Here is a 15,881-nt window from a genome sequence, read left to right as displayed (position 1 = left end):
GACTTTTGGTATGCTTGCAAGGATTTAGCTGTAGAGATAAATTAGATGCACAATGGTGCCACCTACTGTTAGGAGACTGCATGATAAGCAATGGTATGGATAAAAGCATTTCTTCAAGTATTGTTACTTAGAATTACATAAAATATAAAGAACAGAAACAGGCCATTCGGCCCAACCAGCCCATACTGGCGTTTATGCTCCACTTGAGCCTCCTCCCATCCTTCCTCATCTAACTCTTCTAAGCATAACCCTCTGTTCTCTTCTCCCTCATATGTTTAACTAGTTTCCTCTTCAATGCATCTAGACTATTTTCCTTGCGTGTTAGGCAAAGAAAGGCATTAAGTACATATAAGAACATAAGTATTAGGAGCCATACCACCCCTTGAGCTGACTCTGCCATCTGCCTTTGGGAGGAAGAACAGAAAAGCAAAATATTATTTAAATAGAGACTTGAGAATGCTGAGAGTACAGAGGGACCTGGTGGTCCTCGCACATGAAACACAAAATGTTAGTATTCAGGTACAGCAAGTAATCAGGTAGGCAAATGGAATGTTGGCCTTTATTGCAAGGGCGATAGAGTATAAAAGCAGAGAAGTCCTGCTACAACTGTACAGGGTGTTGGTGAGACCACACCAAGAATACTGCATACAGTTTTGGTCTCCTTATTTAAGGAGGGATATACTTGCATTGGAGGCAGTTCAGAGAAGGTGCACTAGGTTGATTCCTGAGATGAAGGGGTTATCTTCTGAGGAAAGGTTGAGCAGGTTGGTCCTGTACTCATTGGAATTGAGAGGTGATCTTTGTGAAATATAAGATTCTGATGGGCTTGACAGGGTAGATGCTGAGAGGATGTTTCCCCTCGTAGTGGAATCTCGAACTAGGGGGCATAGTTTCAAAATATGGGGTCGTCCATTTAAGACAGAGACAAGAAGGAATTTCTTCTCTCAGAGAGTCATGAATCTTTGGAATTCTCTACTCCAGAGAGCTGTGGAGGCTGAGTCAGTGAATATATTCAAGGCGGAGATAGACAGATTTTTGATCTACAGGGGAGTCAAGTGTAAAGTCCTGTCCCCTCAGTACAGATTCACACGAGGCATGTCGTGAAGTCAAGGTCACTCTGGAACTGTACCTTTATTTCACAGTTCTGGAATGCTGCACTTGCCTGAGACCTGTCCTTATATACCTGTCTCTTGCAAGTGCACCCCTGGTGGTAAGGTATGCTGGTGGTTACAGGTCATATCTTATTACAGTCATGTATAGCATGTTAGGATATAGTTATATATAATAATGTAAGATACATGACATCACCCTCCCCCAAGGTCTTATTGTCTTTATAGGTTCAGTCTCTCAGGTGGTCTACGCTCTCGCGTGGAGCGTCTGAGTTGTGGTTCAGTTATTTGCCTTGGTGTCTGTTTTTCTTTGGGTGTGGTTGCTGGTATCTCGCCTGGGCTGTCTGTTTCGATTGGTGTGATTGTTGTTGACTCGCCTGGGCTGTCTGTTGGGATTGCCCTTTCCTCAGATTGTTTCCTCTGTCTGTCCACCAGGTGTGGTGCGAGTTCCACATTGTAGTCTGCCTCTGGTTCCGCAGTGTTGTTGGTAAATCAGCTTTTGACTTGGTCTACATACCTCCGGCAGGTTTTGCCATTGTCCATTTGTACTCCCAGTAGTCTGTTTCCTTCCTTGCCCGTTACTGTACCTGCAAGCCATTTGGGATCCCTGCCATAGTTTAGTACAAACACTTTATCCCCTATCTCATTCCATCTCCCCCTCGAATTTCTGTCATGGTACTCAGTCAGCTTACGGCGCTTTGCCTCAACGATTTCGTGCATGTCTGGGAGAATTAATGAGAGCCTTGTTTTTAAAGTCCTTTTCATCAACAGTTGTGCGGGGGGGATCCCAGTCAATGAGTGCGGACGAGATCTGTATGCCAATAGCAGTCACGACAGGCGACCCTGCAGCGTGGGACATTGGATTTTAAGCATGCCTTGTTTAATGATTTGCACTGCTCTCTCCGCCTGGCCATTGGAGGCTGGCTTGAACAGTGCCGTCTTGACGTGAGTTATGCTGTGGTCAATTATAAAGTCTTGGAATTCTGCGCTGGTGAAGCACGGACCATTGTCACTGACCAATATGTCAGGGATTCCGTGCATTGCAAACATGGTTGCGAGGATCTTCACAGTGGTGGAGGTTGTGCTCGAGTTTAAAATGGTGCATTCGATCCACTTTGAAAATGCATCTACAACTACAAGGAACATTTTGCCCCTGAATGCACCCGCGACCACGGTTTGGTAGGCCAGGGCCAGGGGCTCAGTGGAGCCTCCCTGGGGGCATTGCTGAGTTGGGCACAAATGGTGCACCTTCGGACGCAGAGCTCCAAGTCCGAGTCAATACCAGGCCACCAGAGGTGGGATCTGGCTATGGCCTTCATGAGAACGATCCCCGGGTGCTCGCGGTGGAGCTCCCGGACAAATGCCTCTCTGCCTCGCAGAAGCATGACTACTCGGCTGCCCCACATCAGGCAGCCTGCTTGTAGTGATAGCTCATGCATGCGCCTGTGAAGAGGTTTTAATTCCTCGGGGCAGGCATCGCGAGCCTCTGCCCAGTCACCGGTTAGGACACATTTTTTTACTAAGGATAACTTGGGGTCGCTGGCCGTCCAGGCTCTGATTTGGCGAGCCGTCATGGGCGAATCTGTGGACTCGAAGACATTGATTGCCATGACTATCTCACAGTCCTGTTCGTCAGACCCTTCCATGGCCGCCAGGGGTAGCCTGCTGAGCGCGTCGGCACAGTTGTCTGTGCCTGGTCTGTGCCTTATGGTATAGTCGTAGGACGCCAGCATGAGTGCCCACCGTTGAATTCGCGCCGAGGCGTTGGCGTTTATTGCCTTGCTCTCGGATAGGAGTGACGTGAGGGGCTTGTGGTCGGTTTTTAACGCGAACTTGGCCCCGAAAAGGTATTGGTGCATCTTTTTGACACCGTACACGCATGCGAGCGCCTCCTTCTCTACCACTCCGTACCCGCGCTCCGCCCGCGAAAGTGACCTGGAGGCATAAGCTATGGGTTGTAATTTGCCCGCACTATTGACATGTTGCAAAACGCACCCAACCCCATACGCTGACGTATCGCATGTGAGAACTAGCTTTTTACCTGGGTCAAAAAAAGTCAAAACACTGTTGGAACACAGAAGGTTGCGTGCCTTATTGAAGGCGCGTTCCTGGGCGTCCCCGCAAAACCAATCGCACCCCTTCCTGAGTAGCACGTGGAGAGGCTCCAGCAGCATGCTTAAGTTCTGCATAAAGTTCCCAAAGTAATTGAGTAGCCCGAGAAAGACGCGCAGTTCTGAGAGATTCCGGGGCCTGATGCCAGGCGAATTGCTTCTGTTTTGGACTCTGTTGGGCGGATTCCATCAGCGGCAATCCTTCTGCCCAAAAATTCAACCTCGGGCTCGGGTGCGAGAAACAGGCACTTGGATTTCTTGACTCGTAGGCCTACCCGATCCAACCGCTTTCGTACTTCCTCCAAATTACGGAGATGGGAGTCGGTGTCCCTGCCCGTGATAAGTATGTCGTCTTGAAATACAACCGTCCCCAGGATGGACTTGAGCAGACTCTCCATGTTGCGCTGGAATATAGCAGCTGCCGACCTGATGCCGAATGGGCATCGATTGTACATGAAAAGGCCTCGATGTGTGTTGATGGTGGTGAGTAGCTTGGATTCCTCGGTCAATTCTTGCGTCATATTCGTAGATGTGAGGTCTAATTTTGAGAAAAGTTTACCTCCAGCCAATGTGGCAAATAAGTCCTCCGCTCTGGGCAGCGGGTACTGGTCCTGCAGGGAGACTCTGTTTATGGTAGATTTGTAGTCCCCACAGATTCGCACGGATCCATCAGGCTTCATGAATGGGACGATGGGACTTGCCCAGTCGCTAAATTCCACAGGTGATATAATGCCTTCCCGCAGAAGCCTGTCTAGTTTGTATTCAATCTTTTCCCTCATCACATAGGGTACAGCTCTGGCCTTGTGATGGACCAGTCTAGCATCCTGTGTGATGTAGATTTTGACTTTGGCCCCTTTGAAAGTGCCCACACCTGGCTGAAAGAGATGTTCAAATCGCTTTATAACTGTTGAGCAAGAGGTCCGTTCCTCTAATGACATGGCATGGACATCATCCCATTTCTAGTTTAGTTTTGCCAGCCAGCTTCTCCCCAGCAGTGCTGTGGGGTCTCCGGGGACAATCCACAGGGGAAGTCGGTTCACTGTCCCTTTGTGTGTGACAGAGAGCATGGCGCTGCCGAAGACTGGTACGATTTCTTTGGTATAGGTTCTTAGTTTGGTGTCGACCCTTGTGAGTTTTGGTCTGTCTTTTTTATGCGGCCACAGTTGATCAAATTGTTGAGCGCCCATGAGAGATTGACTCACTCCTGTATCCAGCTCCATGTTGACAGATATCCCGTTGAGTAGGACCCTCATCATTATAGGAGGCGTCCTGTTGTAGGAGCAGCGGCCATTGATCGTGTTGACCCGCTGTTCACTGGTGTCCTGGGTACAGTCCCCACCATCTTCTGGTCCGCTTTCCGACCCATCCGATTCGTATATCAGCCGAGCTGCTGTTTTTTTGCACATGCGGGACAAATGACCTGTATTTTCACAATTTCTGCAAACAGCCTGCTGAAATCGACATCCCCTTGACGAGTGCCCACCCCCACACCTCCAGCACAGACCTGTTCCATTGTTCAAAGTGTTCCCAAAGAATGAGCAGCGTTTGGCTGATCTCTCTTGAGCGTCTCTCAGTTTGTAGTTGATTGCTCGCATTGTGGGTTGATGAGGTGTGAACGGCCGTTCCTGTGGCCCTTGATGGCTTCTGCCTGCTGTCGAGAGCCTGTTCTCCCGGTTTTGTCTGTGTGTGGGGGTAGCAGCTTGTTTAGTGCTGTGAACTTCTTGCTCCGATATTTCATTAGCTGTCGTACCTGCATTGTAAATCAACCTCGTTTCTTCTTCCCCTACCAAGGATGTCTGTGCAACCAGTGCTGCTGCCTCTAAGGTCAGGTTCTTGGTCTCTATGAGCTTTCGGAATATGCCTGCGTGGCCTATTCCTTCAATGAAAAAGTCTCTCAGCATTTCTCTCCTCAGTTCATCGGAGAACTCACATAAACTAGCCAACCTCCGAAGTTCCGCCACGAAGTCGGGTATGCTCTGGCCCACACAGGGTCTTAGTTGTAGAACCTGTGTCTGGCCATGTGTAGGCTGCTCGCTGGCTTCAGGTGGTCTCTTACCAGTGTGCTCAATTCTTCAAACGACTTGCTTGCTGGTTTCTCGGGTGCCAACAGATCCTTCATTAAAGCGTATGTTTTCGAGCCACAGCTGGTCAAGAGATGGGCTCTTCTCTTGTCTGCCTTATCATCGCCTAACCAGTCTTTGGTTACAAAGCTTTGCTGGAGCCTTTCTATAAAGTCCTCCCAATTGTCTCCCGCATTGTACTTTTCATCTGATCCGTTGTTCGCCATTCTGTGGATTCTGTAATCCCGTAACTCGTCGCCACTGTAAAGTCCTGTCCCCTCAGTACAGATTCACACGAGGCATGTAGTGAAGTCAAGGTCACTCTGGACCTGCACCTTTATTTCACAGCTCTGGAATGCTGCACTTGCCTGAGACCTGTCCTTATATACCTGTCTCTTGCAAGTGCACCCCTGGTGGTAAGGTATGCAGGTGGTTACAGGTCATATCTTATTACAGTCATGTATAGCATGTTAGGATACAGTTATATATAATAATGTAAGATACATGACATCAAGGGTTACAGGGAGCGGGCAGAAAAGTGGAGTTGAGGCCAATATCAGATCAGCCATAATTTTATTGAATGACAGAGCAGGCTCGAGGGGCTGAATGTCCTACTCCTGCTCCTATTTCATATGTTCTTTTCTTAAGATCATGGATGATCTTCAACGTCAACTCCACTTTCCCGCCCGATCCCCATAATCCCTTGATTCCTTTAGAGTCAAAAAATCTATATCTCAGCCTTGAATATACTCAACGATTCAGCATCCACAGCCCTTTGGGGTAGAGAATTCCAAAGATTCACAACCCTCTGTGTGAAGAAATGTCTCATCAGCTCAGTCCCAAATAGCTGACCCCTTATCCTGAGACGATGCCCCCTTGTTCTAGACTCTCCAGCCAGTGGAAACAACCACTCAGCATCTACGCTGTCAAGCCCTCTCAGAATGAGATCACCTCTCATTCTTCTAAACTCCAGAGAGTATAAGCCCAATCTACTCAATCTCTCTTCATAGGACAACCCTCCCATCCCAGGAATCAATCTAGTGAACCTTGGTTGCACCTGCTCTAAGGCAAGTATATCCTTCCTTAGGTACGGAGACCAAAACTGTATACAGTACTCTAGGTGTGGTCTTGCCAAAGCTCTGTACAATTGCAGCAAGACACCCTTAGCCTTTTATTCCAACCACCTTGCAATTAAGGATAACATACCATTTGCCTTCCTAATTGCTTGCTGTACCAGCATGTTAACTTTCTGTGTTTCATGTACAAAAACACCCAAATCTCTCTGAACACGATTATTTAATACTTTCTCACCATTTAAAAAATATTTAGTTTTTCTATTCTTCCCCCAAAGTGAATAGCCTCACAGTTCCCCACATAATACTCCATCTGCCACCTTCTTGCCCACTCACTTAACCTGTCTACATCCCTTTGTAGATGTCTTCTTCACAGCTTACTTTCCTACCTAACTCTATATCATCAACAAAACTTGGAACATTAGGCTTGGTCCCTTCATATTAGTCATTAATATAGATTGTAAATAGCTGAGGCCCAAGCACTAATCCTTATGGCACCCTACTAGTAGCAGCCTGCCAACTTGTTTATTACTACTCTCTGTTTTCTGTCTGTTAACCAATCCTCTATCCATGCAAATATATTACCCCCAAATCCATGAGCCCTTATCTTGCATAGCAACCTTTAAGAACATAAGAACATAAGAAATAGGAGCAGGAGTAGGCCATACGGCCCCTCGAGCCTGCGCCGCCATTTAATAAGATCATGGCTGATCTGATCATGGACTCAGCTCCACTTCCCCGCCCACTCCCCATAACTCCTGTTTCCTTTATCGTTTAAGAAACTGTCTATTTCTGTCTTAAATTTATTCAATGCCCCAGCTTCCACAGCTTTCTGAGGCAGCGAATTCCACAGATTAACAACCCTCTGAGAGAAGAAATTTTTCCCCATTTCTGTTTTAAATGGGCGGCCCCTTATTCTAAGATCATGCCCTCTAGTTCTTGTCTCCCCCATCAGTGGAAACATCCTCTCTGCATCCACCTTGTCAAGCCCCCTCATAATCTTATACGTTTCGATAAGATCACCTCTCATTCTTCTGAATTCCAATGAGTAGAGGCCCAACCTACTCAACCTTTCCTCATAAATCAACCCCCCTCATCCCCGTAATCAACCCAGTGAACCTTCTCTGAATTGCCTCCAAAGCAAGTGTAGCCTTTCGTAAATATGGAAACCAAAACGGCACGCAATATTCCAGGTGTGGCCTCATCAATACCTTATATAGCTGTAGCAAGACTTCCCTGCTTTAATACTCCACCCCCTTTGCAATAGGTCAATCCCCATTGGCCTTCATGATCACTTGCTGTACCTGCATACAATCCTTTTGTGTTTCATGCACAAGTACCCCCAGGTCCCGCTGTTCTGCAGCACTTTGCAATCTTTCTCCATTTAAATAATAACTTGCTCTTTCATTTTTTTCTGCCAAAGTGCATGACCTCACACTGTCCAACATTATACTCCATCTGCCAAATTTTTGCCCACTCACTTAGCCTGTCTATGTCTTTTTGCAGATTTTTTGTGTCCTCCTCACACACTGCTTTTCCTCCCATCTTTGTATCGTCAGCAAACTTGGCTACGTTACACTCAGTCCCTTCTTCCAAGTCGTTTATATAGATTGTAAATAGTTGGGGTCCCAGCACTGATCCCTGCGGCATCCCATTAGCTACTGGTTGCGAACCAGAGAATTAACCATTTATCCTGACTCTCTTTTCTGTTAGTTAGCCAATCCTCTATCCATCTTAATATATTACCCCCAACCCCATGAACTTTTATCTTGTGCTGTAACCTTTTATGTGGCACCTTGTCAAATGCCTTCTGGAAGTCCAAATACACCCATCCACTGGTTCCCCTTTATCCACCCTGTTCGTTACATCCTCAAAGAACGGCAACAAATTTGTCAAACTTGACTTGCCCTTCATAAATCCATGCTGACTCTGCCTGACCGAATTTTGCTTTTCCAAATGTCCTGCTATTGCTTCTTTAATGATGGACTCCAACATTTTCCAAAGAACAGATGTTAGGCTAACTGGTCTATAGTTTCCTGCTTTTTGTCTGCCTCCTTTTGTAAGTAGGGGCGTTACATTTGCAGTCTTCCAATCTGCTGGAACCTCCCCAGAATCCAGGGAATTTTGGTAAATTACAACCAATGCATCCACAATCCCTGCCGTTACTTCTCTTAAGACCCTAGGATGCAAGCCATCAGGTCCATGGGATTTATTTTCCTTTAGTCCCATTATCTTACTGAGTACCACCTTCTTAGTGATTGTGATTGTGTTAAGTTCCTCCCCCCTATAGCCCCTAGTCTCTCCACTGTCGGAATATAGTTACTGTCCTCTACTGTAAAGACTGATATAAAATATTTGTTCTGCCATTTCCATGTTCCCCATTACTAATTCCCTGGTTACGTCCTCTAAGGGACCAAATTTACTTTAGCCACCCTTTTCTTTTTTATATAACTATAGAAACTCTTGCTATCTGTTTTTATATTTTGTGCTATTTGCTTTCATAATCTATCTTCCCTTTTTTAGTCATTCTTTGCTGGCTTTTAAAAGCTTCCCAGTCTTCTGTCCTCCCACTAGATTTGGCCACTTTGTATGCCCTTGTGTTTAATTGGATACCGTCCTTTATTTCTTTAGTTAGTCACAGATGGCTATCTTTTCTTTTACATCCTTTCCTCCTCACTGGAATATATTTTTCTTGAGAGTTGTGAAATATCTCCTTAAATGTACACCACTGTTCATCAACCGTCCCACACTTTAATCTATTTTCCCAGTCTACTTTAACCAACTCTGCCCTCATACCTTCATAGTCTCCTTTAATTAAGCTTAGTTCGCTGGTTAGAGATCCAACTTTCTCACCCTCCATCTGAATTTGAAATTCAATCATGCTACAATCACTCATTCCAAGGAGATGCTTTACTAGAAGATTGTTTATTAATCCTGTCTCATTACACAGGACCAGATCTAAGATAGCCTGCCCCTGGTTGGTTCCGTTACATACTGCTCAAGGAACCCATCCCTTAAGCACTCTATGAACTCCTCCTCAAGGCTACCCTGACCAATTTGATTTGTCCAATCAATATCACCCATGATTATTGCTGTTCCCTTTTTACAAGCCCCACTATTTCCTGGTTTATACATTCGTGAATGCCTTTTGGAAATCCAAATGTACTGCATTCACTGGTTCCCCTTTATCTACCCTACTAGGTATATCCTGAAAAAACTCGAATAGATTAGTCAAACACGATTTCCCTTTCATAAAACCATGTTGATACTGCATAATCATGTTATGATTTTCTAAGTGCCCTGTTACCACTTCCTTTATAATTAATTCTTGATGACTGATGTCAGGCTAACTGGCCTATAGTTCCTGGTTTTCTCTCTTCCTCCTTTCTTGAATAGCAGGGTTGCATTTCCTACCTTCCAATCCGAAGATCACAATCAATGCATCCACTATCTCTGCAGCCACCTCTTTTAGAACCCTTGGATGTAGGTCATCAGGTCCAGGGGATTTGTCGGCTTTTAGTCCCATTAGTTTCTCAAGTACTTTTTCTCTATTGATCTTAATTACTTTAAGTTCCTCACTCATATTTTCCCCTTGGTTCCCCACTATTTTTGGTATGTTCTACTGTGAAGACAGATACAAAATATTTGTTTCAATCCAGCATTATCCAGATGTTACTACAGGTACGATAAATAAATGAGAGAAAATCCTGACACCAGGCAGGATAAAATTGTGATACAGTAAGTAAGTGTAACAACTATGAAGTACTCGAGACTTTTAATATATTAATGTTATAGTTACTATATTATACAGTTAATATATTAATTACAGATTTCTTTTTGATTAACATTTTGTGGATTCTTTTACTTGTGTAACCTTATGTGGACTAGATTTTTTTTGCCTATTGACTATGAATTTTAAGCACAATACTCAGATCGTACATTTGACCCTGACTTGAGCTTCCGGCCACATATCCATTCCATCACCAAGACCGCCTACTTCCACCTGCGTAATATCATCTGTCTCTGTTCCTGCCTCAACTCATCTGCTACTGAAACCCTCATCCATGCCTTTGTTACCTCTGGACTAGACTATTCCAATGCTTTTCTGGTCAGCCTCCCATCTTCCACCCTCCATACACTTGAGCTGATCCAAAACTCTGCTGCCTGTATCCTAACTCACATCAACTCCCATTCACCATCATAGACAGTCCCTCGGAATCGAGAAAGACTTGCTTCCACTCTAAAAATGAGGTCTTAGGTGACTGAACAGTCCAATACAAGAACCACAACCCCTGTCAAAGATGGGACAGACAATCGATGAGGGAAAGGGTGGGTGGGACTGGTTTGCCGCACCATCACCCCTGTGGTCACTGACCTATGTTGACTCCTGGTCCGGCAACACCTCGATTTCAAAATTCTCAACCTTATTTTCAAATTCTTCCATGGCCTCACCCCTCCCTATCTCTGTAATCCTCCTCCAGCCCTACCACCCTTCGAGATCTCTGCGCTCCTCCAAATGCGCATCCTCGATTTAATCGCACCAACCATTGGTGGCCGTGCCTTCAGCTGCCTAGGCCCTAAGCTCAAGAATTCCCTCCCTATGCCTCTCCATCTCTCTCTCCTCCTTTAAGATGCTCATTAAAACTTACTTCTTTGATCAAGCTTTTAATTACCTGTCCTAATATCTCCTTATGTGGCTCAGTGTTAAATGTTGTTAGATAATGCGCCAGTGAAGTGCCTTGGGACATTTTACTGCGTTAAAGGTGCTATAGAAATGAAAGTTGTTGTTGTTGAGGTGTGGTTACATAGAAACATAGAAACATAGAAAATAGGTGCAGGAGTAGGCCATTCGGCCCTTCAAGCCTGCACCACCATTCAATAAGATCATGGCTGATCATTCCCTCAGTACCCCTTTCCTGATTTCTCTCCATACCCCTTGATCCCTTTAGCCGTGAGGGCCATATCTAACTCCCTCTTGAATATATCCAATGAACTGGCATCAACAACTCTCTGCGGCAGGGAATTCCACAGGTTAACAACTCTCTGAGTGAAGAAGTTTCTCCTCATCACAGTCCTAAATAACCTACCCCTTATCCTAAGGCTGTGTCCCCTATTTCTGGACTTCCCCAACATCGGGAACATTCTTCCCGCATCTAACTTGTCAAGTCCCGTCAGAATCTTATATGTTTCTATGAGATCCCCTCTCATCCTTCTAAACTCCAGTGTATAAAGGCCCAGTTGATCCAGTCTCTCCTCATATGTCAGTCCAGCCATCCCGGGAATCAGTCTGGTGAACCTTCGCTGCATTCCCTCAATAGCAAGTACGTCCTTCCTCAGATTAGGAGACCAAAACTGAACACAATATTCCAGGTGAGGCCTCACCAAGGCCCTGTACAACTGCAGTAAGACCTCCCTGCTCCTATACTCAAATCCTCTAGCTATGAAGGCCAACATACCATTTGCCTTCTTCACCGCCTGCTGTACCTGCATGCCAACTTTCAATGACTGATGAACCATGACACCCAGGTCTCATTGCACCTCCCCTTTTCCTAATCTGCCGCCATTCAGATAATATTCTGCCTTCATGTTTTTGCCACCAAAGTGGATAACCTCACATTTATCCACATAATACTGCATCTGCATTTGCCCACTCACCTAATCTGTCCAAGTCACCCCGCAGCCTCTTAGCATCCTCCTCACAGCTCACACCGCCACCCAGTTTAGTGTCATCTGCAAACTTGGAGATATTACACTCAATTCCTTCATCTAAATCATTAATGTATATTGTAAAGAGCTGGGGTCCCAGCACTGAGCCCTGCGGCACTCTATTAGTAACTGTCTGCCATTCTGAAAAGGACCTGTTTCTCCTGACTCTCTGCTTCCTGTCTGCTAACCAGTTCTCTATCCACGTCAGTACATTAACCCCAATACCGTGTGCTTTGATTTTGAACACCAATCTCTTGTGTGGGACCTTGTCAAAAGCCTTTTGAAAGTCCAAATACACCACATCCACTGGTTCTCCTTTGTCCACTCTACTAGTTACATCCTCAAAAAATTCCAGAAGATTTGTCAAGCATGATTTCCCTTTCATAAATCCATGCTGACTTGGACCGATCCTGTCACTGCTTTCCAAATGCGCTGCTATTTCATCCTTAATAAATTGATTCCAACATTTTCCCCACTACTGATGTCAGGCTAACTGGTCTATAATTATTCGCTTTCTCTCTCCCTCCCTTTTTATCACCCTTCCCCTTCGATTAAAGGGGAGGGCTGCTGTGCACTCTGCATGGTCTCTGATGGACAACACTGGGCCACGAGGGCAGCATGCGACCGGGCCAGCAGCCCAGCATCCAAGACAGAGTGCCGAGTTGCACGTTGGCGGCCCGCACCATGCTAGGCCGCCATCATTGAGCCAACCCAAGAGTCGGCCGACAAAAAAAGATGGTGGCTCGGGACGCTGACACTCTCCCCTTTAATCACCATGCCAAGATTATAGGTTGGTCATTCTACAGACATTGGCAGGTGTTATTTCAAATGCTATGGTCATCAAGGTGAATTCTGGGGAATGAAACTCTATTGACAGTATTAAGTGCTCCCAATCAGGTAGACCACAACTAGATAAAGAGTTGTCTCAACCCTATTGAACAACCCCACTGAATCATTGTGACACATTTCCATTTCTTGCACCAGCCGTCCTTTAGCCTGTCTAAGAGAGGCTGACAATTAGTGGCAAATTAGGGACAATTTTATTTTGTATGCCTCTCCCCACTCAGAATTGGATTGAGACTGCCTAAACTGATTTCATATCGGATCGTTTTAACCAGCAGACAGAAGAGACTTGGGGGTGAAATTCATTATTGCCCCATTTGGGGGCAGTAACAGTTGGGAGGCGTGAGACTTAGCGCCAGGCACTGAAATTTCACCCCTCTCAAAAAATTCAAGCGCTCCACTTCATTCCTGGGGCACTAACAGGGTGGACACCTCGGCAGCACTGCACACTGGCTGTGGAGTGCTCCCGCATCCGAGGGGCTCTTCCTCCCTTAAAGGGAAGGGCCCCGCTGCAAACTCTGCAGAAGGAAAAGGGACATACCTGGACCACCATGGAGCAGGGGTGCCGCGCGATCAGCCCAGCACTCAAGCAGAGTGCCGGTGTGCGCGATCGCGGCCAGGATCCCGGGAAGAAAGCGGATCAGGGGTGGCAACAAGATAAGTTTTTTTTTATTTTTCAACCGCCTACCTCGCCTTTAATTTTCCCCCCGGCACTGCTGCAGGGGGCGAAAGTGAATTTTGGACCAGGGGTGCTAACAGGGCGATGCACAGCAGCAGTGACATCGCGATCTCCAGGCGCAGGTAATCGGGGTGCAAATTCGTAGCACTGCCCCTGGGGGCGCTAATGGGAGGCGCAAATGCAGCGAATTTCTAGCCCTTTATTTTCCATTGCCTTGTTTTTAGGGGCTCATCGACACCCATGGAACAAACTTGCCCTTTTAATAGTGGTTAGCGCCCTGGGCCACCACGCACCGACCCCTTAATAGTCCAATGGGGAAATTGCAGGTCACGAAGCTGGCAGATATCCGTTCTTGGCACAGTGATTAAAGGGGAGAGTGTCAGCGTCCCGGGCCACCATTTTTTTTTGTCAGCCGACTCTCGGGTCGGCTCGATGATGGCGGCCTAGCATGGTGCAAGCTGCCAACGTGCAACTCGGCACTCTGTCTTGGATGCCGGGCTGCTGGCCCGGTCACATGCTGCCCTGGTGGCCCAGTGTTGTCTATCAGAGACCATGCAGAGTGCACAGTGGCCCTCCCCTTTAATCGAAAGGGAAGTGTGTTGAAGCGCATCAGCGCTACGCGGAGCATCCTCGTAGCACTGAGGATTTCACCCCAGTAGCACCCCCGGACCCACCCCCAAAGGAAACATAGAAACATAGAAATTAGGTGCAGGAGAAGACCATTCAGCCCTTTGAGCCTGCACCGCCATTCAATAAGATCATGGCTGATCATTCAACCTCAGTACCCCTTTCCTGCTTTCTCTCCATACCCCTTGATCCCTATAGAAAGCGAAAGTGGAGCGCCGGAGATTGCCGGTTCAGTCCAATTCAGCGGCGGGGATGGACTAAAAGTCTCGGCCCCGGAAGGTTACCACCACCAATTGAGGCATGTGGAAATTTCACACCACCCCCCACCAAGTGTTTTGAAAATAATGTGGCTTCTGATTGACCTGTAGCATTTGAGTTACCACTTTTCAAGTCAGTCAGATAGTAAATGTGCTGGGCTCTGTGTGGGAACTATTCCTACTAATATTTATTATACAAATTTAGTGTCCATTAAACAGATAGGAGTGGAAATTGCATTAACCACATCTACAGAATTGTTTCTCCTTTAATATCTTTGTGATTACCCATTTTGTTATTGCCCATACATGTACCCTATCTTTTGTAGATGACCAGTCTGGTGCGAAAGATCAAAGTACCACTACAGAGCTGTCCAATTTCAAAACTGATATCCAGTTCCTTCAGAACCAGCTTGGTGACATTGCAGACAAAGCCTCCAAAAACAAAGTTGCACTGGATAAGCTACAAGAGACTGACCAATCAATGACAACCAACCATAACTCCCTGAAAAGCTTGTTGGATAGCAACTCAAGATCAATCAGAGACATAAACCAGACTTTATTGACATACATTGGATTCATTACCAACCTGGAGCAAAACACTGGTAAGCTACAAAATGACATGCAAGGACAAACCAAGTCTCAAAGCAATATAGTTATAAATCTCAGTCAATTAAATCAGACACAGATTCAGCAAAGGGATTTATTCAGTGCACTGCAGAAATCTGTTGATGATACCAGTCAGGCCATCCAGAAGATAAGGAACGATTGGCAGGCTCTCCAACAGACTGTAGTTCAAGCACGAAAAGACACTGACTGGCTAAAAGAGAAATTGCAATACCTACAATTACAAGCAGTGAACAACTCAGTTATAGTGACTAGTAATAGTGACACTTTGGAGGATATGAATAATCAACTGAACTCTCTCAGTAGCCAGATTGCGAATATTAGTTTCATGGCTACCATTCATGAAGAGAGTCTCAAGGATCTACAGCAGTATCAAAAAGCTCATGAAAACAAAACATCTGCCAGTTTTGAACAACTTGAAGTGCGCATGGATATAAATGAGAGAGACATCAGCAGTATTATTGGCAATATCAGTTGGACTGTGCAACATCTTCGATCACTGACAAGCAACTTGAATGGTATAAAAACCACTTGTACCAATACATTGAGTCAACATGCGGATGAGCTAGCCATCCTGACCACCAACATGGACAACATCCGTGTGGACAGCTCTCTCCTCAAAGCACAGCAAGGTGTAATGAAGGCCAGGTTAGATATTGAGGTTGGCAATTTGTCCATGATCATGGAAGAAATGAAACTTGTAGACACAAAGCATGCTCAGTTGATTAAAAACTTCACAATTCTTCAAGGTAAGCATTTTCTGTGAATTATTCAAAACTATGGTGAAATGAA

The 15,881-nt window shown here is 45.8% G+C and overlaps 1 protein-coding gene and 1 long non-coding RNA gene across 3 annotated transcripts in view; one reads left to right on the top strand and one right to left on the bottom strand.

Annotated features, from left to right (window-relative positions):
• The window catches only part of LOC139275800 (uncharacterized), a 172,392-nt gene that overhangs the window by 106,903 nt on the left and 49,608 nt on the right, over positions 1-15,881 (bottom strand). The window lies entirely within an intron of this gene.
• The window catches only part of colec12 (collectin sub-family member 12), a 416,325-nt gene that overhangs the window by 351,261 nt on the left and 49,183 nt on the right, over positions 1-15,881 (top strand). For both annotated transcript variants that reach the window (XM_070892992.1, XM_070893000.1), the window contains one exon: positions 14,792-15,838. In XM_070892992.1, the coding sequence (XP_070749093.1) occupies positions 14,792-15,838 (1,047 nt within the window). The remainder of the gene's footprint in view (positions 1-14,791; positions 15,839-15,881) is intronic.

This window comes from Pristiophorus japonicus, chromosome 1, assembly GCF_044704955.1.
Source record: "Pristiophorus japonicus isolate sPriJap1 chromosome 1, sPriJap1.hap1, whole genome shotgun sequence".
NCBI classification, from domain to species: domain Eukaryota; kingdom Metazoa; phylum Chordata; class Chondrichthyes; family Pristiophoridae; genus Pristiophorus; species Pristiophorus japonicus.
The sequence above is the reverse complement of the archived record's forward strand: the minus strand, read 5'-3'. Positions and strand labels throughout refer to the sequence as shown.